Source organism: Dermacentor albipictus, chromosome 7, assembly GCF_038994185.2.
Source record: "Dermacentor albipictus isolate Rhodes 1998 colony chromosome 7, USDA_Dalb.pri_finalv2, whole genome shotgun sequence".
Lineage (NCBI taxonomy): Eukaryota > Metazoa > Arthropoda > Arachnida > Ixodida > Ixodidae > Dermacentor > Dermacentor albipictus.
In genome coordinates this window covers 32,983,398-33,009,100 of record NC_091827.1, presented here as the reverse complement: position 1 = coordinate 33,009,100, position 25,703 = coordinate 32,983,398, and the positions used below count along the sequence as shown (strand labels likewise).

Genomic DNA, 25,703 nt, shown 5'->3' with positions numbered 1-25,703 from the left:
TGCGAATGCATATTAATACAGCAAACGAGAACAATGAAATGTTGTTTGACTAATTATAGCTGATTTAGTATAGAAAGCTTGGATTAAGTATTGGTTAGTTGAACTATCCACTGACGAAATGTCACCCCAACATATCAAAAACGCAGCCATGGGCTCTGCGAGTGAAGCTCATCTTGAAGTGTCAAATTTATCGCCGCCATTGATATGATACGTTGGGCACTGCAAGGGTTAAGTAATCTTGTTCTTGGTGCTGTTCTTCGCATTGCTCGGAAGCAGCGTTCCAAAACCCGACGAGACAAAGATCGACCGCGCGTTACAATATCGGAAATATACTACAGCGAAGCTTATGCGAGGAGTTCCACAGCGATTTTCGTGCGGTGGCCTTGAAAAGCCCAAAGGTGGTGACAGACGACCTCGGCGGGGGCGAAATGAAATATAATACGGCCGGTGGCGCAGCCCTACGCTGTAGGTTAACGTACGTTAACACTTAAGGGTATATATTATATTATATATATAAGGGTATATATTGCTACGGAATAGTATTACCGATGACGAAGAGGCGAGCAGAAGAAGACGACGACGACGTTTGGAGGCTAGCGCGGGTTGTTGCCTCTTGGCCAAGTGCGGCGTATTACGTTGTAAATATACTTGTATATAGCTTTTCATTTGCGTCTTCTTACGTAACATATCTGGTGGAGGTGCGGGGTATCCTGTACCTCGTCACGGAGCTTCGCAGTGGACGGTACGTCGAGCCTAGCTTCATGGCTCCCGGCGATGACAACTCGACTCAGCCGCCTCCGACACCTGCTGCCACTTCGACGACCTACATCACTCTCCCTGCTCCTCGTGATCCTGGCGTATTCTCGGGCAAAGATGGGGACGACGTCGACGTCTGGATCAGCCTGTACGAACACGTCAGCCGCAATAACCGGTGGGACCCTACTATCATGCTCGCCAACGTAGTCTTTTACCTCGGTGGCACACCTCGAGTTTGGTTTCGGACGCACGAAGACGAGCTCACCAGTTGGGATTCGTTCAAGCAAAAGCTCCGAGACTTGTTCGGCAACCCCTATGGTCACAAACTTGCCGCGCAGAAGGCGCTTTCCGGCCGTGTACAGACGTCAACAGAGCCCTATGTCACGTACATTCAGGACGTCTTGGCTCTGTGCCGCAAAGTTGATGCACACATGCCTGAGTCAGACAAGGTATCCCACATCCTCAAAGGCATTGCCGATGACGCCTTCAACTTGCTCGTATTCAACAACGTCGCGACGGTGGATGCTGTTATCACAGAGTGCCGCCGCCTGGAACTCGCTAAAAGCAGACGTATCGATCAGCAGTTTGCCCGTTTGCCCATCACCCCTGCGACTTCTTCCTGTGCCGACGCTCCTGGTCCCAACAACACCGGCGATATTACCAAGATCGTTCGGCGTGAGATTGAGGCCGCCTATCCGGCTGCCTTCGACTCCAGCCCCACCAACGCACCGGCAGTCACGGTTTCCCTGATCCAGGCAGTTGTCCGCCAGGAGTTCGAAAACATGGGCCTTCACACCATCTGCTCGGCCCATCACCCTGATACCCATCCGGCTTCTTCGATTCCGCCCCGTCCCGCATCTTCTTACCCACCACGTTTCCGCAACCCAGCTGAATGGCGCACTGCTGACGACAAGCCCATTTGTTTTCACTGCTGTCGCATCGGGCACATTTCTCGGCACTGTCGAAGTCGCTGGACTTCCCCGACCCGGTCTGCTTATACTGCCTATTCTCGCCCCTCGGGTGACCGTTCTCGTCCTTATGCCGCACGCTCCGATAATGCCGCCACTGACTCTCCTGCGCCGAACCGCCCCTATTCTCGTTCACCTTCGCCCCAAGGACGCCAATCTCGCTCTCCCCAGCCCCGTCGCTCCTTTTCGCCGACTCCCTTCGGACGCCGCTCCCAGCCGGAAAACTAAATGATGCAGCGCCTCGAGGTGACGCTGCATTGCTCCCTATGCCGCCAAATCCTCCACTGACGTTGCCCACTCATCTGAACCTTCTTGACGTGCAAGTCGACGGTGTTCCTGTATCTGCTCTTATAGACACTGGGGCGCATTTGTCGGTAATGAGCGCGGACTTTCGTACCCGCCTGAAAAAAATAATCACGCCCGCCACGACGCTTGTTGTCCGTGTCGCCGATGGCGGAACAGCCCCCGTAATTGGTATGTGTGCCGCCCGCGTCTCCTTCGCCGATCGCTCAACAGTCGTGCTATTCACAGTCATCGCCCACTGTCCCCACGACATCATCCTCGGCTTAGACTTCCTCTCCGAACATTCTGCTCTCATTGATTGTTCCGCCAGTACTCTCCGCCTTGACCTGCCTGTTCTGGATCCCGCTGAACCACACCCCAGTCGCCTCAGTTCGGTCGACTTTGTTCGCTTGCCACCTACGGCACTGACTTACGTTGACCTAGTGTCATCCCCACCAGTGCCCGACGGTCACTATATCGCGGCTCCTATACAAGACGTCCTCCTTACACGCGGGATCACGGTACCTCATACCGTTTTATCTGTTACGGCTAATTGCGTCTGCCTGCCAGTGGTCAATTTTGGCTTGACGACACAAGTGCTGCCACGCGGGATGTCTCTGGCCCAGCTTTGCTCATTCGAAGATCACTCAATAGCGTCTATTGAGGTAGACAGCAATTCAGCCGATCCTCCTCTACCATCTCAGTCGACAACTTGCACCATCGCCGACTTACAGAAAATGATTGCGCCCGACATGCCGTCCGAGCACGCTCGTGAGCTCTACCGCGTTCTGTTTTCCTACAACGATATTTTTGACTTTAACGATCGTCCTTTGGCCGAAACTACAACTGTTAAACATCGCATTAATACCGGCGATGCCCCTCCTATTCATCGCCGCCCGTATCGAGTGTCACCGGTTGAGCGTCAAGTTATTCACGCTGAAGTTCGCAAAATGCTTGCCAATAACATCATAGAACCGTCATGTAGTCCATGGGCGTCACCGGTTGTACTGGTAAAAAAGAAGGATGGCTCATGGCGCTTTTGCGTGGATTATCGGCACCTTAACAGGGTTACCAAAAAGGACGTGTATCCCCTACCTCGGATCGATGACGCCCTTGACTGCCTCCATGGTGCTCGCTACTTCTCTTCTATTGACCTCCGCTCCGGCTACTGGCAGATTGCCGTGGACGATCTCGACCGCGAGAAGACTGCTTTTGTAACTCCGGACGGTCTTTATCAATTCAAAGTGATGCCGTTTGGTCTATGTAACGCTCCTGCCACTTTTGAACGCATGATGGACTCCCTTCTTCACGGTTTCAAATGGTCCACATGCCTGTGCTACTTGGACGACGTCATAGTATTCTCCCCAACGTTCGCTACGCACCTCGAGCGCCTCTCGGCAGTCCTGGACGTTTTTCGTCGCGCCGGTCTGCAACTGAACGCATCGAAGTGCCAATTCGGCCGTCGCCAGATTACCGTCCTTGGGCATCTCGTTGACGCGAAAGGAGTGCAACCGGACCCAGGCAAGATCCTTGCTGTTACGCACTTCCCTGTTCCGAAGTGTATCAAGGATGTGCGCAGCTTCATCGGCCTTTGTTCCTACTTCCGCCGTTTCGTGAAAAATTTCGCGGCCATAGCACGACCACTAACCGAGCTTTTGAAAAAAGACGCCTCTTTCCTGTGGGGCGATAACGAGGCCTCTGCATTCTCGCATCTAATCGACGTTCTCACAACGCCTCCCTTTCTGGCCCATTTCGATCCTTCTGCGCCTACCGAAGTTCGTACTGATGCCAGCGGTCACGGAATTGGCGCAGTTCTGGCACAACGCCAGCGCGGCACCGACCGTGTTATCGCTTACGCCAGCAGGCTCCTCTCACCTGCGGAGCGCAACTATTCCATCACTGAGCGTGAGTGTCTGGCCCTAGTTTGGGCGGTTGCGAAGTTCCGCCCATACTTATATGGCCGACCCTTTTCCGTTATCACAGACCATCACGCGCTTTGTTGGTTATGCTCATTGAAAGACCCTTCAGGAAGACTTGGTCGCTGGGCCTTACGCCTCCAAGAATATTCGTTCTCTGTCACCTACAAATCTGGCCGACTACACAAGGACGCTGACTGCCTGTCTCGCTACCCGGTAGACGAGCCTGACGACGCCGACAGTAGTACCGCCGACGGCATTTTCTCTGTGTCTGCCTTCGCTAACATCGCCGATGAGCAGTACCGAGATCTATCGCTGCGAGTACTCATCGAGCGTCTGCGCTCTACACCTACCGACGCATCCGTTCGCCGATATGTCCTCCAGGGCGGCATTCTGTACCGAAGGAACTTCCTCCCTGACGGATCTGATCTTCTTCTTGTCGTGCCAAAACATCTACGACAGACGGTGCTCTTTGAGATGCATGACGCACCTACTGCAGGACATCTTGGCGTGACTCGCACGTACGACCGCGTCCGCCGCCGCTTCTATTGGCCTGGTCTCGCTCGCTCCGTCCGACACTATGTTGCTGCCTGTGATACCTGCCAGCGTCGGAAAACACCTCAGGTACTACCTGCCGGTCATCTCCAGCCGATCACTGTCCCTGTGGAACCGTTCTTTCGTATTGGATTAGACCTCCTCGGTCCCTTTCCCACGTCATCCTCTGGGAACAAATGGGTAGCCGTCGCAACTGATTACGCCACCCGATACGCTATCACGCGGGCTCTCCCTACCAGTTGCGCCACTGACGTCGCGGACTTTCTCTTGCGTGACATTATCTTACTTCTTGGTGCCCCGCGACAGCTGCTCACTGACCGTGGTCGTAACTTCCTCTCGAAAGTTATCGCCGACATTGTACGTTCCTGCTCCACTCAACACAAGCTGACTACCTCATACCATCCCCAAACCAATGGCCTGACAGAGCGGTTAAACCGTACTCTTACCGATATGCTGTCAAAGTACGTTTCCAAGGACCACCACGACTGGGACATCGCCCTTCCTTACGTCACATTCGCTTATAATTCTTCCCGGCACGACACCGCCGGATTTTCTCCCTTTTATCTGCTCTACGGTCGCGAACCGACCTTGCCCCTTGACACGGCACTTCCTCCTGCTTCGATCTCAACAAGCGAGTATGCGCGCGACGCCATCGCTCTCGCCGACCATGCACGCCAGCTTGCCCGTGCTCGACTGACGGACTCGCAAACCACTCAGCAGCGTCAGTACAACGCCCGCCACCGTGACGTACAGTTTTCGCCTGGTGCGCTCGTGCTCTTGTGGTCGCCCTCTCGTCACGTCGGACTTTCACAAAAGCTCCTTTCGCGATACACAGGGCCCTACCGCGTGCTGCGCCAGGTGACGCCTGTGACGTACGAAATTGCCCCTGTGAGCTCAACCTCGTCATCTACTGTGGCACCTAGTGATGTCGTGCACGTCAGTAGGCTCAAGGCCTACTACACTGTTTCCAAGTCCGGCCTTTAGTCGCTCCGGGACGGCGCTTTTGCCGCCGGGGGTAGTGCTACGGAATAGTATTACCGATGACGAAGAGGCGAGCAGTAAGAAGACGACGACGACGTTTGGAGGCTAGCGCGGGTTGTTGCCTCTTGGCCAAGTGCGGCGTATTACGTTGTAAATATACTTGTATATAGCTTTTCATTTGCGTCTTCTTACGTAACAATATTTACACCCTTAAGGGTATATATTCAGTGGTACCAAATTGGTCTATAACTCACACTCTTCCGAAGGGCGTGAGAACTAACTTATACGTCCTGTGAATAGTAGCGCGTAGGCTAGCAAGTTATGTAACACGGAAGCCAAGTTGCGCTCCGTAGTTGATAAGAAACGCGCACAAAACAACAACACGCAGATGCAGAGGATGCTGTGCGTTTGCACGTTCTCCTGCAAATCACATCTTCTGCACGTACGTGTCGTGACATGTCGGGGTCGGGTAGCCGAGGTGAGCAGCATACCCAACATCCCCACACCAAAACTATTAGCTGGACAATCAATGCCGCGGCAGAACAAGCTGTTTAACGAAAGTATATACCCACGCCGATACGTTCTGCTTATTGCGTTTTCCCTGACCTTACGTTCTAAAGCCTCGGCACCGTTTAAACACGACCCATAGGGTCGTGTTCAATGGCTTCCCCTTTTGTTACGTTTCCCTTCCCCGTTGTTACGTTTCACTCTCCGGTTGTTACGTCCAAACACTGTGAGAGCGCACCGTCGACGCGACGTAGTCCGTTGGTGGCGCTTACGTTGACCACGACGTGTCGCTGCCTTCGATGTCTTGGCCGGTTACTTCGGCAGGCGCTGGTGCGCGGAAACTGAAAGCGATTTTAGAATGCTCGTAGGGAGGCCGTCATTATGGGAAATTTGGCGGATGCGCCAGATGGCAATCACAGACTTCATTAGGCGGGACTAAACACTACGACCGCTGCAAAAGTAACGTTTAACGTTCTGTCTAGCTGCCGAGGATCGATAGCGAGCTTTATTTGGAAGGCTTTCAAGGTTTTGTTGGCTTTATATTCAACTTCAAATAAAATGCTGTATAAGAGCGGCCTTCTGCGTCATCTGCAGTTCTGCTGCAATGGTTATCGGAGGTGACGCTTTCGCGTATCATGCGTTCCCTTTTGTTTTATTTTTTTTCTTGTTGATCCTAGGAAAACGTATCAATCAGGTTCTACTATGACCTATCCCCTTTCGCTTCCGTCTTCGAGGCCTTTCGAGAACTCTACTCGGTCAGATAGGATCTACATTCGGCTACGACTTCAATTCCATTATCACGTTTTGTTTTGTTTGGGAAATTCTATTCGCATTGGCTCTTTCTTCTCTTAACTGGGATACTTTGTTCCGCGGCTTCAAACTCGGCGCCGCTCCTTCGCGCGAGTCTTTGATGCTAAAAGCTTCCTGGTTTGCTTTCCGCACCATGCGTGCGGACTTTGTGTGTGCTAAACTTACTTAGCTTAAGAAGATCTGAAAAAGTGCGCGGTACTTCGCCCCTTCGTAATCAAGAGTTGGTTTTTTTCTGTTTTACTATATCCGCCTTCGCTTCCTTTTTTATTTTGCTGGTGGTTTTTCTCGTTAGAGTAATTTCTCCTTCTGTTTAAGAACATGGCAAAGGACAAAAACGACAGTATGATGACATCCCGCTGTTGTTTTACCATTTCGGTAACCTGTCACTCATCCTTCTCTTGGCGCGTTAAAAATATTCAAATGTATGTAGAACTATTTGCACAGCTTTCTTCCCAAAGTTTTCCCTGCTTGTTGTGCCCTCGTAATAAATCTCGCGCGACAGAAAACTTGTCCTACTTTGAGCCTAACCACATCGGGCCGTTCCTGCCTGCGCGTTAACTATCATGAACAACAAACGGTGATCAGCCTAAACATAGACACTAACGAGCAATATCAAGCTCAACTTGATAACCAGTCAAATTACACTCTTAAAACGGTTGCACCCTTTGGGGTGTATATTTGTCCCACAACAATAATCGTCATCTGCCTTGCATGCGTTTCCTTTCTTGAAAGCTCGGCGCTCGCTACTTTCCTGTCGAGAAGCTGCGTCACACTGATAACGCGCATGCCGTTCGTGACTGGGAAGTGCCAGGCTCGCAGCGTTAAAGGAAACGCGGGCTAGACAGATGACGATTATTGTTGTGGGACAAGATACGCCCCAAAGGGTGTAAATTTTTCTAAGAGTGTATGCACATGCAATAGCGAAAGAGCCGCTCTTAACGTGAGAGCACGCTTGTTAAGCCAGGAAAGACGCAAGAGTTGAAGGCGAGGGGCGACACCGCTCCGTGCCTCCCCCCAACCCCTCCCCTCAAGCGCACCGTGGAATCGTAAATTTTGACGCAGTTTTGGCCAGCGTCTATTGCAGTCTCGATAACTGTTTCTTCGGCAAAGGTGCACTTAATTCCAGTCGAAGGAAACCAGACTCAACCTCTAGTGAAAGCTATGATATCTTCTGGCGTGCTAAGAACGTTCTAAGTACGATGAAATGCCTTGAAATCTGTGACGTCCCACTGTGTTACCGACGCTGCGGCTCCGGCGCGGAATTCATTAGGTGGCGTCTAAAATGCGGTGGCCGCGACGTATTTCTGTCTCCACAGTCACTTCCGGCGTATGAAGCTAGCAAAGTCATCTCCTTCGAGATACACGTTTTTCCTACTCGGAAAGCAGCCGTTGCTCGGGCGTGGATCTGGACGCCAGCTAGAAATGGAAGCTTGGCCTTCATTTAATCTTCTACTAATAAACCTCTTACCACGGAATGAACGAAAAAGGTCGTTTTGGAAGAATGCGTAATTGGTCTAAGGTTGCTTTAATTTGTATGCCTATTGTCCCTTTAAATGCAACAGAATCTCATTTCCTGGGCTTTAGACGGGTATTTTTCAGGGGTTACGCAATTCTACCGCCGTACTACGCAAGACCAGTCTTTATTGAGATGCAGTAGGTCCAGTAAATCTTTTGTCTAATAAAATTAGCAGGCACGGTGACCCGCCATATTCTCGTCCAGCAGGAGCCGTTAACTGTGGCTCCTTTCTTGTGTTCTATCCAAGCCGAGCTCGGATGGCGCTCTTCCTAAAAATACCTTACCTTTCTTTCTTTCTTTCTTTCTTTCTTTCTTTCTTTCTTTCTTTCTTTCTTTCTTTCTTTCTTTCTTTCTTTCTTTCTTTCTTTCTTTCTTTCTTTCTTTCTTTCTCTCTTCCTTTCTTTCTTTCTTTCTTTCTTTCTTTCTTTCTTTCTTTCTTTCTTTCTTTCTTTGCGTATTTCATAATCCCCGGCTGTAGGCATAGCCGGTATTAAAATGCAGCGGCTGGTGGAGAATTGCTGGCGCGCCGAACTTGGCCGAACGAAATACAATAAAACGAATGAGCAATTTAACGTCGCACTTTCTATTCTGGTAGTTAAGCCAAACTGGCGAAGCGGTAACATGGTTCGCGAACTCTCGAATTGTTTAATGATTTTTCTTGTTTCGTAACGAAGGATTTCAAGTTTCTTTCGTGGTATATGACGTTTTCTTTTCGTTTTCTTTTGTGTTGTTCCCCGTTTATTTTGTTTTCAGGTTAAAGTTAAGCGAATGTATTTTACGTTGAAACTGTAGCGTTGCCGAACGAGACTTTCTATACAGTTTCAGGATTATCATTTCACGCTAGGGAATTGAGCTATATTGTCGAACTGAGATCTTTTTTTCTTGCTTGGTCCTCTTTAAATGGGGTGGATGAAATAGTGGGCGCTTTGATCACTGTGCTGGAGAGGAGTGGGCTGGGAGAGGAGTGGAGGGTTTTGCAAACTAGCGGCCTGAAGTACGAAATACTTGAAGCTGGGCCGAACGGAAAGTGCATTCATCGATTGCCGACTCTCGCCTTTTAACGGCGGGGCCGTGTGATCTGGTTACAAGACAGGGCCGAATTCCCGAATCATTTATTCTGGTGAAGCATGTTTCCTACTAGCTGGCCGCCATATCTTCATAATATGTCTAACATTGCGATTTTTCGACTCCTGCTCTTTGGAGTAGTTCTAGCGCAAGAACATTTTGTTAAGAATGCGGACCCTGATGCTCTCTATAAATAATAAACGGCTGATTGCATGCATCAAGGGCTGCACTGTTAACTGCCAGTATAATAATTAAGGTGCACGTCATTCGACTGCCATCAAGTTCGTGATGTCAAATCCACAACACCATGGAAATCCGAAATTTATGGTATGCTTTTGTTATAAACGAGAAAAGTCAAAATTTGCATGGTATATCGCTGTAATTGAAGGTTAATTTCTTAGGTACAGTCAAGGCGGTTTTTACGGGCTGGAGGAATAACACGAAACAAAGAGAGAAATAAAGAAAAAACAGGCACTATATATGTGTTCCAAACATGTTCGTACTTCTTAATGAGGAGGCCGCTAAATTCGCCGAGTTTTCAATCAGCCTAACAAAAACGCAGATACTCTCTTTTTCTTGGAGCTCTAGATACAGTGCAAGGGTTCTATAATGACGTAAATAGCCACTAAATTACCTTGGCAAAATTTCTGAAATTTTTGAGGGACTCAAGCAACCTTGACATGATAAAGGAGAAAAAGAGAAGGTGAGAAGGAAGTTTAAGAGCATCAGATTCGAGGACTCGAGCCTTACATTGACAGACAACAATCCAGCCTATTGCTAAGACGACCGCTAGTGTTCTTAGATATATTCATTCAGAGCCAGTAAGTCCTTGAAAGCACTAGTGCTTTTGTGTGGGCTGACTTCGTTGGTAATTCATTGACCCCACTTCATGTGTCGTTACGTAATCCAGCTTTGCGTGTGCTTATGGGGCTTTATGGGACTCCTGTCGTTTTTATTCCTTCCGTTACACGTTCTGCTTGCGCTTCATGAACTTTGTGCCCATATACTAGTGAATTCTAAAGATTGGGTGATTTGCACTTGTGCATCTTTCCCTTGCGAATTCACTGTATGCGAAATGTAGTAGCGGGTGACGCTTACAACAGCCAACATCTCTCGACTATTGGGTTTCTTTTTTTCTCTCTCTTAAAAGAAGAACCTAAACAAGTTAGGTTAATCCAAAGCTTAATCCAATTTTGGAAGTAGGCCAAGTCCGACGCCGTGGCTGTTCACCGTGAGATTTCGCAGTGCTTGCCGCAGCAGGACCAGCACCGGGAAGGGGACGTCATCTCTTGGTCACGTGGTTTTTCGTACCCTCAGCCGATAACAACGAACGCCGGATAGTCCGCCTCATGGGACATATAATGCTTTCGCATTAAAAAGTTGGAAAGTAACAACAGTCGTGACAGTGAACTGACAGGTGCGATGGAAGCCTGGTAGCAGCCCTTTGGTTCCATCTCTTGCAGTCGTCTAACCTCCCATTTGCGCTAAAGAATAGCCCTGAAGTCATTGCCTGTGATGGTTACCAATCGTCCAATTACCGTCACGGTACCGACGACCCGCCAAGCGCACATCGCTTTAAAGCTTCAACGCCTGTTCCCTTTCTTCCTTTTGCTCCCTTCTCGAGTTTCGCCGCTCAACGGGAGACGGATTACAGCTGTAATCCGCCTGCAGCATGCAACCGGCTGCGGTGCTCGACTTATGCTGCGTGTTTCGGTAACCCACTAAAATACACTCTCTACTGCAGTTCACTAGGCCTCTTTACTCCCCTTCTTCCTTATGTCACTCCCTCTCTCCACGTTAAATACGATCACGCCGCAAGGAGTCTCCTTCACGAATATTTCTTTGTTCATTTCTTTGTTCGTTCCTTTTTTCTTTATGTTTTCGTTTCTTTGCACTATTTCATTTAACTTTTTTTTCTTTCTGTCTGCCTGGGAACGTGCTTTACGAGCGCGCCGCTCTTATTCGATTTGCGAGTCCGGCTTGTTCACCCGGCCAGGCATTGCAGGGCTAAAAAAGGACGCTAGGGAAACGAAAAGCAAGTAAGAAAGGGACGCGGGACATTGGGGAAAGCCCGGGTCGACCCTTCCCTCCTTTGTGAGCGAGCAAGATATGTGACCCTCAAATTAGGAGGGAGTTTTCGGGAGTGGGGAGCGAGGAAAAGGTCGGAGGGGGCGCTGCAGTGCGATGCCGGTTGTCTCACCCTAGCCTGACATATGCGCGAACCTTCCTTTCACTCCCTTTTTCTTTCCTTTTTACCCAGAAGGTATGAGGAAGGTTTTACAGAACAGAGGCAACGAGGCAGGGCGCGCGTTCAGCGTAAGGCCGTTCGAGAGTGTTCTTCTTGCGGGAGATTTTGCTGGCATTGGTAGGCTGTTGAGGTCGCGTAGGCTTAGGGCTTCGTGGAAAGAAAGAGGGAAACGGGGATCGGTGACTTGGCGAAGCCTTGTTCCCGAGCTCGAGCGACCGCGCACTCAGTAAGACAAAGAGCTGGGTTAAGGAAACCGTCGTCCCATGTGTACAGGGTTGGGAAAAGAACGGGAGAGGCTGGAAGAAATTGAGCGAGTTTTCTGTGGGACAAAGAGGGAAGAGAATACAGATCCGGGAGAGCGGCCTGCCCGGCGGGCCAAAAGAGGGCGCTGCGTTGTGCGGTTGCCAAGTTTACGGGTGGGCTGTGCTGTACCTCTCTCGCTGTACCGAAGCAGTCTGGGGAAGGAAGGCTTGCTCACTTACTACCTTCTCCCTTTCTTATCCTTCTTTGTTTTCTAGATATGGCTTCTTTTTTTTCGGGTCTTGCCCTTCGCCACGCCCGTCAAAGCTTCTTAACTACCGCCCGTTTATCTTTCTCTCGCCCTCTTCTCCTCCCCCTTTCCCCTTTTCCCCATTTCTTGTTTCCCGTTTGTCGCGTTGCAAGGGACAGCTTTAATGCGATGCCGTTTGTTGCCTTTCGCGAGGAGGGACGCGCTAGCCCTGTGGGCGAGATTAGGGAGAAACGGTCGTGTGTGGCGCAGGGCGCGTTCCAAGTGTTTGCTTGCCTCGTTAGGTCTGGCCTCGTTTCTCAGCGGTCGGTGGCGCCGCTTGTCCTTAATGTTTCTTTTTATTCTTTTTGTTTTTTGCGTCTTCCTCGGGCATTCGTCCTTCTCGTTCTTGCTTTTTCTTTTTTCTCCTTTTCCTACGTTGCACTTTTCTGTCCTTGTTCTAGAGCTCCTTTGTCTTATCGGTGGCGCGTTGTAGAATGTTTTTTTTTTCGATGCCGTCCTGGCTGCGTGCCGGCCTGCCTGGGAGCGATAGGCGGTCAACTTCTTACGAACGAGCTGCCGATCCTTTACTTTCGCTTCTCTCTCACTTACCATCCCTTCGCAGCTACGTGGTATCTAGGATTAGTTTAGAACTGTGAAAAGATGGCTTATAGTTAGGTTTTGTTTCAGATCTGACGAACTCATCCTTTATATGAAATGGCTGGCCTGCGAACTGATTAGAACGCCATTACGGAAGCCACATTTTCCTTGAAACTGTCAAGTGTCCGGCCAGCTCTCGAGTTGCCTGCGTCTGAAACAAATTACCGTATTGTAGGGAGGCGATTTTATTACTGGCTTTGCGGGTCTCGGCGTCTGTGTGTCTGTTAGCCCGCACCATAGTGTGTGTGTGTGTGTGTGTGCGTGATCGTTGTAATGGTCTATAGGATGCGTAGTGTGCTTTCCTGACAAGGCTTGGGCATTCGAAATTGGTTGCCAAGTTTTTTTTGCTGCGTACGCATCGCGCATATAAACACGACGCACCGTTTCATACAGTTCCTGCTTCTCCGCACGGAGCCTGTATATGCGGCGAAGCACGCTTGTCGGTACCGTACTGGAACGCTGTCTGCGTACCCTGTTTCGTGCATGGCGAGGAGGGATGGTGAAGCTGCCCAGCTCGTAGAAGTGCTGCTCACTTTGCAGTTTTTTATTATCTCGGACGCTCTCTATGTATTACCTACTTCATGCAAAACGCCCGCGTACTGTGCGTATGGGCTGTGTTAAAGATCATCTGCTTTGTCAGTTACTGGCTTCAAGAGTGGCCGATCCACCCGCATTTATTTATTTATTTATTTATTTATTTATTTATTTATTTATTTATTTATTTATTTATTTACTTATTTAGTATACCTTACAGACCCTCACATTGTGTGAGAGGGTTTACAAAATCAAAGGCTTAAAACGAAGAAGAGTTAGTGGCATTTTGAAGTCTGGTACAAAAGATACGGCAAAATGCAGTGCTTTCCAACATTACTGGAAAGTTGAAAACATGATCGTTCGATTAATGTTGATATTGCAATTGTGCATTGCGATATCAATCGCGATGCACAATCTGCCGAATAAGTGACGGCTGAACGCTCTTGGAAAAAAAAAAAGAAATAGCCAACTTTCTCTTTCGTTATCGACTTCGTTTGCGTATGGTTCTCTCTGACGCGACTCCTTTGAAGTTTGCTCAATCCTCGACGGTATGTGACACCGACTCACAGAAGGAGCAGCTCGCGGGCCAGTTTTCGCAACACTGCCGTCCTTTGGCGTTTCGTCACCGTGACGCCCCCGCTTTCCTTCAATCCACTTCACTGCTGCACATGGAGGCGGGAGTTGCACTGAAAACACACTCGCCTGCGGTGCTCACCGAGTAAGCGAAACAATGTGTCCTCCTGTATCGACTGCCGTCGGTGTTCTTGCTAGGCGATTTGATGATAATGCGTCAAGATTAGGAGGGTCAAATTAAAAAAAATAGAAAAGCAGGTTATGTATGTCAAGTGTGGGCAGCTGGTCACGCGGTAGAGAGCATGTTTATACATATATATATATATATATATATATATATATATATATATATATATATATATATATATATATATATATATATATATATATATATATATATATATATATATATATATATATATATATATATATATATATATATATATACGGTGCGCATAATCATCAGAAAGTGGTTTTGGCATGAAAAACCCCATAATTTAATCTTTTTTCTTTGAGCTACTACTCTATAATTAAGCGTTGATTTGGCTCCATCGCGCGCCGGTTTCATAATCGTGCCACGAATAAGACAGTAAATAGAGTTGGCGAAACGCAAAGAACTCGATGTACTCAGATATTTGGGTGTACGTTAAAGAATCCAAGGTGGTTGAAATTATTCTCGAGTCCTCCACTACAGCGTGCCTCAAAATCAGATCGTGGTTCTGACGCGTGAAACCCGATTATTCAAAACCTCGGGTAATTTAATGGAATAAAACACCTCCCAAGAAGAGAGACGTACACTCGACATCCCGTAAAATGAGAGATTGTTCCTTCGGCTTTGGTGGGCTAAGCTATTTCTCGAAGTTGTATACCAACGTATCGTGCGCACGTACATTTCGTTCTGCGAAACGCGTTCGCAAATCGCGTTAACCTTCGAATGCATCGATACATTTTCGACGCGCTTCAGTCTGTTCCACTAGCATATTCGCGCTTGCATGACAGTCTTAATATATTGACGATACCATACCGATTGCGCCTAACCGACGAGATATCAATGAAACCTAACAAAATTGGTCTTCCAGTTCCGTTTGTCTATTTAGGCGGTACATGCCGTATTTAGTCGAATATAACTCGAACACAAATGTTACCCAAAAATGAGCTGTGGACCTGTACTTCTGAGCAAAGAATCTTGACGCGTACTCGATCGCTAACAAAGCTATCAAAAGTACAGAGCAAACGAGCTTCCTCCGTCGCGCCCGACGTAATGCCAGTCCAGAGATGATTCAGGCTACGTTTAAGAAGCCCGGCGTATGGAGTGCACCCGAAGGCACCCAGGACGACATCGTTTTGGGTGTGAAGGACGCCTGCGAAGCATACGACGAGGACAACTTCTGGGGAAGTTGTGACGGGGATGCAGCAATGTGGCGCCGACTAGCGAGATTGAGTAGTCGCTAGCTTTCTGTAAATAATGGTGTTATCATTTTCAAATATTTTCGTGTTTCTTTTTCAATAGGAAATGGGTGGACCTATAATGTAATTCAACATATATATATATATATATATATATATATATATATATATATATATATATATATATATATATATATATATATATATATATATAGTTTCTATTTCTCGGCGCGTTCAATATATACGGGTGGACCTGGAAATAAGGTATTTATAAATAAGGTAGTTTAGGGATTTTGCACGTTTCTTTTTTCTCTCACTGGGTGGGCGACGGGGAGTGTGCGCCTCGTATTCTACGAATCGCATGAATGCGACAAAGTTGCGACACATTTCCCGTCCTTCTGTGGAAAACTTCGTCATTGCGCAGTTGTCCGCCCACAATCGTAACATCCGGAAAACTCGACGAAGTTCGCCCCCTATATGGCGTTTATCTCTTGATGCGAAATTTTCAGCTCACTTTTTTTCTCGCTTTCTCTGTCAACGAACGACGTGGTGAATATGCCTCATATATTCTGCATGAGCCGTATGAATGCGAGTTTCCTGGAGTCGCGACAGAATTGAGACACATTACGGTCCTTTTGTGCAAACTCGCCAGAGAGCCTTTTTCACAACGCCACGCTGTCTCAATATGGCCGTCTCACCTCCATATGTCTTCTCCCTTGGAGACGCATCCGAATCTTATTGTTCTTTTTTCCTTTGAGTTCCTTGAGTGTTTATAAAGCTGTCGCATGTTTCTCCTCTTATAATATAGTCTGCACACGTCTTTACCGCCAACTCCAAATCATTCTTTTCTTCATCCGGCGAACCCGAGCTATAATGGGGAGAAAAGGGGTACGTCGTCTGCTCGCTTATGAAGCCGCTTTTCTTCTGCAAACAAAACTTCCTTTTCTTCTTTTTTTTTTGCTTGGTCCCTGCTCGCTCACTGCTAAGTAGTCTCCCCGAGACATGGCTTCCCAAAAGGAGCGAAAAGAATAAAAGAAAGAACGAAAGCACGTGGAGCTCATTTGGGAGTAAAAAAGAAAAAAAAGGAAGTCTGAGGGGTTTCGAGGGAAGTGGCAGCATTGTGTGTTCGACGCGATGAATAAGAGGTCCTTTTCTTTTTTTCTTCTGGATAATGCATCGCCCTTCGTAGCAAGCGCAGAACGGTTGAAGGAGCAGATGTAAAGTTGCATTAATCATTCTGTACGCATTGTCCATTTTTTTCCCTTTTTTTGCTCGTTTTCGAGCAGGTCAGAAATAAAACAAAAAAGGCATCATCGTTCCTCCTGCGGCGATGCATAATTGACTAATTAACAAACATGCACTGATTAACTTTCAAATTGCTTTATGGTATGTATTGCAATTTACGAACGGTAGCCTTAGAGTCTTCAAGGAATATCCACTCGGAACGAATCCTGAGGATCGCACGGGTTTTGATGTATGACCCGTGAAACCTGCGGTAAGAATGCGCTACCGCTTACCTTATAAATGCGTAACCATTTCTGCACCCACGCAACGAGGAACCCTGTCCGTCTGTCTGTCACGTAAGACCAATCCCTATGAACAAGTTAATGTGGGAAACAAAATAAATTCGAAAGGAAAAGTTTTGGAGGGGGTGAGTTCCGAACCTACGACCCCAAGCTTAGAAGCCGAGTATATTACCCAGTGGGCTAAAAAAAAAAAAGCTACGCTTGCAGAAGATGAATTTAGCTGAACCGTATAAATGTGTACGTACGTCAAATGGCAGAAGCTTGCAAGCGATGCTAGGTACCGAAACGTTAGCTTCGATAAACGAGAGCGTGCAAATTCCCACGCTCGTGCCCAGCTGCCGAGGCTTCACAATTTAAGTACGCTGTCGCATATTTGGAGAGGTGGCTGCGTGGCAGTTCAGGCATATATAGTTTGTTTCGTCGCTCGTTACAATTTAAGAACGTTCCGGTGAAGCGTACACGTTCCGTTGTTTTTTTCTGTGCACCGATTTGGCTCGCTCGGCAGCGCCCGTTCATTCTGTGGAATCAATGAGCGTATAGTACAGTATGGTACAGTACAGTACAGTGACCGAGGTTTTCAATACGATAGGTAAGATCGAGATCAGATCATTTACGCCCTTGAAAGGATACAAAGAAGAGCCATACGTTTTATTTTTTTCCAAATACGGCCGAGAAGAGTCTGTTTCTGAATTACTGTGGACAAATGGCTTTCACACCCTTCAAACGAGGAGAAAAATAATACGCCTGCAGTTCCTCTACTATTTGATAAACCGTAAACTTTCTTTAGATCCTAGTCCATACATAACACTTTCCGCATCCAGGAAAACCCGTCATTCCCACCTTCTCGCTCTCTCCCCTTACGTTGCCAGGACAAACCTCTTTAAATTTTCATTCTTTCCTCGAACCATAGAAGAATGGAACCTCATCCCTTTCCATCATCTGAACTCACCTGAATCAATTCAAACTCATATTATTAGTATTTCCTAACTAACATTACTGTTTCGTGTTATATATTTTCATTTCTTGAATTTCATATTTTTGCAATTCTGCCTTTTATACATGTACTTTTATTTGTTACCATGCCCCTCCTGCTTGGGCCACACGGACTGCAGTATGCTGTAAATAAAATAAATAAAAACGCTAGATAGCGATAGACGCAGTCAAACGTCCCCACCCCCGTTTTGAAGGGTATGCCAATAAGCATCGCCATCATCGAACCCCGCGATCCACTGAAGATGCCAGCGCCCGCGACGCCTTTCTACAGCGTATACCCGCGCACTAGGCCTAGCTGCGCATCCCCGAGGTCGTCCCTGCATCCACCCTCGAAGGAGAAAGATAGTAAAACTCTTGCATGGGCTAGTCGGTTCGTGCTTGAAGCAGTAAAGGCAAGGCGCAGAAGACCAGGACTCAAGAAGAAGTCCTGTCATTTGTGTTCTTCTTCACCCGCCGCGGTTGCTCAGTGGCTATGGTGTTAGGCTGCTGAGCACGAGGTCGCGGGATCGAATCCCGGCCACGGCGGCCGCATTTCGATGGGGGTGAAATGCGAAAACACCCGTGTACTTAGATTTAGGTGCACGTTAAAGAACCCCAGGTGGTCGAAATTTCCGGAGTCCCCCACTACGGCGTGCCTCATAATCAGAAAGTGGTTTTGGCACGTAAAACCCCGTAATTTTTTTTTTGTGTTCTTCTTCTTAAGTCCTGGTCTTCTGCGCCTTGCCCTTACTACTTCGAGAAAGACAGGCAGTAGTCGTTGTTCTCGGCAGCCGCGTCGGCAACCCGCCGTTCCCCTTCGGCGACGCGCCAAGCGCCCCTCATGCGGGCGCCGAAGCAAGCGCTTCGCGACGCGTTATGCTTTTGCAGGCGGGGTGTTTCCGGTTCGGTGCCCCGGCGTGGAAAGGAAATGCGGCGAGGCTTTCGCGTCTGCTCGCGTATGGTTATTCCGCGCGCGTCACGGAGCCGCTCTTTTTTTCCAGCATCAAGTAATATCTCGTCTTCTTTTTTTCAAAGGATGAAGTGCCAACAGTGACGGCGCACACTAGGAAGGAACAAAGACAGGACAAGGCGCTACTTGCAACTGTTTGTTGAAGTCAAAGGTGGCTGATTATGCAGCCATGTGGAGAGGGGGACGAAAAAAGAGGAACACTGATTATGTGAACGCGCACTCGCGAAACTGAACTTTTGTTCACTTCAATGTTACAACTTTTCTTTTCAATATCCTGAAGGATTTTCTTATTCGCTCTTCCGTGTGTTTTTTAAAGCGAGGCCTTCTTTCCCTCTTCTCCCGACTTTCCGGCCGCTGCTGCTGTGATGGGGTCTTGCCGCGGGTGTCGCTGGGTTTCTCGCAACACCACCAGATGGCGCTGGCCTCGGCGCATCTTCGGCCGGCGCCCGGATGCGTAGCTTGTGCGTGTGGCACGTGCTGGGCTTGCTCTCCTGTGCGGAAAAGATACAGTTGCTGGGCTTGTGGGAGGTTGCGCGCGCTGGGCTGTGATGGCGTAAACATTACAATCGTCTCTATAGCCTGAAGCGAGTGCTCGGAGCTGGCGTATAAACAGCGTGCTGGCCACGTACGCAGAAGGAGCGCGTTAAACGGGCGCCAGCAAAATGGCTCCAAAGCGCGCACTGGTCGTTGCAAGGACAGCCTGGCCCGAAAGAAGCGTCACGTGGACCAGAAGCATCTTTCGTTACGCAGCGAAACGTGGTGTTGCAAGAACTGCGGACAATGAGGCGCAACAATGCTTCGAGCAAACACGTCACCCTTAGTGTTCTGTGGACCGCGCAGACAAACATCAGCGCTGCACGCAAGTTAACGTTTAACGTCAGCTCACCACTCCCGTATTGGACTAAAAGCTGAATAAGTTACACGTTGGCCGCCAACATCACCGCTAATTATCGTCAGTGAAAGCAAACAGCATATACGAAGCTTCGCTTACATCGATTCCCACAGCGCGTCGGATACGCATATATTTTTTTTTCTTTCGTTCGCCCTTTTTTTTAAACTGTTGTTGAGACATCTAGATTATGCGAAACACTCGCCATGGTCGAAAAAGAAATTAATTATGTCGTTGTGCGTGCCAAAACCACACTCTAATAATCGTGTTGCCAAAATACGTGTGCGCGAGATCGTGATATGGCTGGTACATCCGATGGCTACGGTACATATCGCATTCATTAAGCGTTGTTTTAAGTTCCTCAGCGCACGATCCTCCCAGTTTGACGGTACGTGCTTCGAAAGAGCGCCTTGTGCCAGTCTGAACCGAGTCAGTTGTATTCTGTTTAGCCTCACTTGAAAACTCTTCGCGCCGCATAAGTAGGGTGGTTCGACACAGTGCATCTTGTTTTCCGGGGCGCTCCGTCTTTATTTCGCTGCTATCTTCGCGTGGGAGTTAAACCGAACGCGACCGTGTCGGCAATTTACGCCCTCCAGAGTGCGCCTTTCTTCGCTCGCGTTTTCCCGTCCGTCGTGCACTTCGTGTAATTTGTCACCGAAACTGCAAGCACCAGCTGCGTAACACTTCGCCCCCCCCCCACACCCACCAGCTCCCCCCCCCCTTCTTTCCAGCCCCTTCACAGGCATAACGCCGCTACGCGCCAGCGCCTTCGCTCCCAGCTTTTTGGTGCAAGACGCGCCTTCGTATATCCGCGTCTCAGGAAATTCGTGCAGTGTAGTCAAAGCTTGCTCTCATCGCGCCATCCAATTCGGGACGAAAACTGCAAGAAAGTCGACTTGCCTACCCGTGTCACGGCGTGAGCATTTGGGAACGTCGCTGATTCCGTCCTTGACGCTTCCGTGAAATCGGTGTCACGCATAGTGTCGCGCGCTCGGTCAAATAAACGTAGCTCGCTCAGACTCGCTCGCAAAGTGTACACTTAAGTTTAGCACTCACTTAGGATCAGGTTTACAGATGTAAAACACCGCCTGGGCTCACGCTGACACAAACTTGCCAATAGTCGGAACACACCGACTTCAGATTCCTTAAACATGTCGAGATTTCACTCTGATAAGCCAACTCTGTCTCACGGAAACCACGGAGTCATTCACTCGGGCACGCTGAGACTTGCGGAATCACGGGCTCGAGGCCCATAGGGATAGTATCGATGCGTAGCCAGATTCACTGGCTATAAAGTATGGACTCAGCTTTGCGTACGGTCCATTGGACTCATTTGGAATCGCCTGCACTTCGTACTTAGTTTAAGTCAGTGGGACTCCCTAACTAAAGGGCCGACTGAATGGGACTCACTTTATACTCAGACTTGCGCGCTATTTTTACTGGCATCTATGGCCTGAATTCAATTGGGACTAACGGCTTGCAGGTATACTACATCTGTGTAAGTGCGAGTCAACTCGGGCGTGAAGTTTGCCAACGTCAGGCAAAAGACCAGCGGCCGATTTTGGGCGATCGCTTCCTGCGCTTATAGCTACGTTCTCGTTCCAGCTACGCGAGTTGACGCGGTCCGCATAGCTTCGTCTGCAGTGCGCGGATTTGGTGATGTCCCCGCACTTCTTTAAGAGAGCAGCTGAGACTTCCGACACCTCTCACTTCCTTTTTTATGTTTGGCCCGTTCATATTTTCCACGATCGGCGTGAGCCGAGGCAATGCATCTTGGAAAAAAACAACCTTTCTTCACTCCGCCCGCTGGCTGGCGTAACGCACGCAAAGCGCTCTTTGCTTCTCTTTTCTTTTTTTTTTGTGCCCTGATGGGAAAGCAATTAGCGAAGGCGACCGTGTGCCCTTGTGCTGCTTAACTCGCCGTCGGGTGTTTTACAAACGCATGGACGAGTGATCTGTTCCGGCCAGCTGACTCATTTCAGCAGAAGGCGTCTCTAGATGGCTTGTTACTAAGCCATGTTGTTCAGCGTACTAAACGAATGTAGAGAAAAAAAAAGATGGCGGGGGGGGGTGGTGGCTTAGACAGTGTCTGTTCGGTCGGTTGCCAGTCTTTATTTATTCTTTTTTTTCTCACTAGTTTGCGTATATTGATAAAAGCAGAGACACTATCTTTCTGCGTTTCTTTGTTTTCTGAGGGCTGGATCGTTCGACGCAGTCTGCACATTGAGCATGTTTCGGCGCTTTCAAGAGAAGGGGAGGAGGCGGGCACAGGGGGAGGGGAGCGGTTCTGTAGACGTGTAGTGGTACTTTGTGCGAAGATTAATGAACTCGCTCAGTCTGCGATCATTCGCATTCGCTGACCGACGCCCTCGCTTTCCAACGACGCGGCGCGTCATTCCTGAAGTGCAGCGACCGCTCGACTTCGTGCTTCTCGCGCAAAAGCCTCTTTTGCGCGAAGATTTGCCAACGGGTGCGTGGGGGAAAACGCGACGACCACGTTGTATAGAGTTCTTTTTCGACAAGCGACGCCTCGTGCGGTTATCGATTATTGACCAACGAGGTTCCAAGGTCAGCTAGCAAGAAGACCTCGCGCTACTCAGAATTCTCCTTTTTAAGATTTCGAACTTATACACCTATGCACTTTTGTGGTGATCTGAAGGCATTCGTCTTGGGGGAAAGCTGCCTTACAAGCTGCGCCTTCTAGCCTCTGCAAGCCTGCAAGCCAGGGTGACCCGAACGAGCTTGGAAACCTCCTCTCTCGCGCATGACTGCTCGTGCCTCTCTCGCCTCTGTCGCCGGTCGGCGCCGCGCTGGCTTCCTGTCGCTCCTTTCTCCGCTTCCTTTCAGTCCTGTCCAACATGCCGTCTTACCTGGCTTTCTTGTCGCATTTACCCGTCACCTCCGTTGTCTTTTCATTCTGCGTTTTTGCATATCCCTTCGCGCACATGTGGATTCGTGTGTGGATGTGTGTGTGTATGTGTGCACGGTACGCGTAGTTTTGTTCATGTGTTATTGAGGGTGGTTGTGTGCGTGCGATTCCTCCTGCTTCCCCCCTCACCCCCCTGACTGCACCCGCCCTACGAATTCCACTAGCGCGCCCCAACCGCCGCCTTGACCCCCCCCCCACCGCCACCGCCAAATAGAGAGATCCCTGGGGGCATTTTCCTCGCTGCTGTCCCGCTGCCTAGCTGCGCGAAATGGGGAGACATAGGAGGGGGCACGGGGCTCTTTGTTTTTAATTGTGCGAACGAATAATCCTGTTAGGTGGCCTCTCTACGAGCCCCTGACACCGCCGTGTCTCGACTCAAGAACCACCTCACCCCCCCCCCCTTCCTCACGCACTCACTGGCTCACACTCTCCGACTGAAATACACTCTCATCCTCTCTTCTTTGGCACAGCCGACTGTCGATCACTCGGGCCAACCGGACAGGGGAAAAAAAAGGCGGCGGCTCGCTGAATTCGACTTCCCGTTTTGCCGTTTACCCGGGTTCCGGATCTTTCCTGCGCCATCACCGCAGCATCCGTATACTCTTATTTATTTTTGTCTTCTTCTTCAGAAAACGCTCGAGGATCTGCCGTCTGTCTTCAGCCTTCCTTCAGCCTTTGGTCTTTAGTCGGTCGCTTGCTTCGTGTTTCTCGCTTTTAACACGCCTCTGGGGGATTGAAGCATGCGGAGGCCACGTGGAGCGAACGAATTTACCCTTTACCGACAGCCTCCGAAGCGTTTTTATGTTCGTTGCCTCTCTGCACAGAGAGTTTATACAGCTCCAGGCAGGCGTGTGATAGAAGGATTGGATTGCTGCCGTACTCTCGATTTTGAAGCTTCGTCTTGGTCATAAGACGTATGGGGGGAAAGAAAGAACAGAAATGAGAACATTAGACAAGAAAGCTCTGCCACTAGCATATCGAAGGGGAGAAGTCGTGACGCTTAAAGCTCACTCCGTGGTAATCAGACGAAAATGAAAGAACTGTGATACGTGAAGTCACTACGCAAGCGCAGAACAGTCACTCTAATGTTGCGTCAAAGCGCGATAAGCAGCGCTTGATTGCAATGAAGTTTGGGTGTGTCGCCGCTGACATTCATTTACGTTCCGAATGTAGGACAGTAAACACATAGCGAAGGCGCAAATTTGTTTCTGGAAAAACACTTTGCCTAACAGCACTCTCTTGACGAACTCATTCTTTGTGTACCGCACAGAGGTTTGCAAAGAGTGTGATCTACCGTTCTTGAGTTGTCTCAGTAGCAAATTGAAAGGAAATGTGCGCTTTTACCCCCTCTGTGGTTTTTGCCACTGGAACAGGCGTCACATCGTCGCACTGGTGCCCCAGCGGGTTTTAGAGCGCAGCGCTTATCCGCCCGTTCCTGCGCTTGGCGTCGTCCCTCGGCGTAACTGAGCGAACGAGCACAGCCAACGCCTCCTTGAAAACGATGCCTGCCGCGTGCGCCGAAAACCTGCTGCCCTTACCTTTCCCCTTTTCCTCCTTCCACTTGAGGTGGTAGCTAGCGATCATTGCGGTGGTCACTTGCAACACATGCGCGCATGCGCACATCACCGCATGGCAGCGCGGCCGGCGCGGCCGCCGCTATCGCCGCGACACCACACCACCCCAGCCCCCATGGCGGAGATAGGGAAGTAGGTGGCGCCATCTCTTGACAATCGACCGCAACTCAAGGCGCGACAGCTACAATGAGTAAGCGAGCGACGCCGCAGGCATCTTTCTAGAGGAGGCGTTGGCACAGCGAACGACGAAGAAGTGAACGCGGATGAAAGACGGCGATAGCGATGAGAGCGCGTGGAGCAAAGCGGAGGAGGTGGGTAGGGCGAGAGCTTGAGAAGAAAGGAGCAGTGCCGCACGGCAAGACGGGCTCTGCGCAGACAACCGCTGCAATACGGCGTGAGAGTACAACTCTTCACCGATGTTAGCCGTCTGTTCAACCGATGACGCCATCGATGAGGCATGCGGCGAGCGCGTTAACCGATACCATTTATGGAAACAAAGCGCTGCATGAGCGTAGCTACGTCCACGGCGGCGGCTACTGTAAATCACGCCCACACGTCACCCACGCGCTGCCTCTCGCGATCTCGTGATTAGCGAGGCAGTTGCGCCACAATTAGCTGCGTTTGCAACGTGGCACAGGAGACATTGCTTTATTGCGTGGCATTGCGATATTCAAATTGTCTGCGCCGACCAGTATATCGCCAAATGAAAACACATATTGAAGCTGCGCTCAAATTTCTTATTAGGGATTATCGTAATCGTCGATGAATTTTTTCCCTACTTAATTCGTAATCTATATTGTTACGGGAAGGAAGAAGCGTTCGTCTATTTACAGGTAGCTTTTAATGGCTGAGCCAACAAGCGTAGAGCATCGAGTGCGCTAAACACTTCTTCGTCGTCTCTAAGACCACCATCAGCGTCGTCTTCTTTCCACATTACCGACTGTGACAATATGTAGATATATGTATAATATATAATCTGTTTATAGCGTTCAACACTAGGAAGGCACTACATCGATATAGGTGTTGGCGTCTTTCCAAATATTTAGCTTGTGGCAGATTCACATCTACTGACATTATTTTACTTTAATCAGTGGCGTAGTCATTTCATTGCACGTATCACGGTCACCCGCTTGCCATGGACGCCTTGTGCGATATTCATTACAATCAAATCTCGATATATAGAGAACAAGGATGTAAGGGATTATCGGACATAACGAAATGACGTAACATTTATTGTGTTACGCCTTAACTCGAACGCGTATTTTGCTGCTATCGCAGGAAGCGAATATCTGATGGCTGGTCTGAAATTCAAGCCACGCGCCTCTATGTATGCAGATTTCGTAGCGTCTGCATTACGTTTCAGCCTTCATTCGCTCTCTCTCTCTCTCTCCTTCGTCGTTGCGCAGCAACTGGGCTTCAACCCGAACCTGAAGGTGAGCCTCCAGGACCTGACGGCCCAGCTGGAAGAAGAGATGGCGTCGGTGGCCGCCGGAAACGCGTCCACCACGTACGCGTTCGCGCTCGCCTCGTACCAGCACGAGCTCAAGCACCTCAAGTGAGTGGGCGCTTTTTTTGCTT

General features: G+C 49.2%; 1 protein-coding gene across 1 annotated transcript in view; it reads left to right on the top strand.

The window, feature by feature from the left end:
- The window catches only part of LOC139047771 (ninein-like protein), a 354,545-nt gene that overhangs the window by 294,898 nt on the left and 33,944 nt on the right, over positions 1-25,703 (top strand). The window contains exon 4 of the mRNA XM_070521842.1: positions 25,532-25,680. Within this exon, the coding sequence (XP_070377943.1) occupies positions 25,532-25,680 (149 nt within the window). The remainder of the gene's footprint in view (positions 1-25,531; positions 25,681-25,703) is intronic.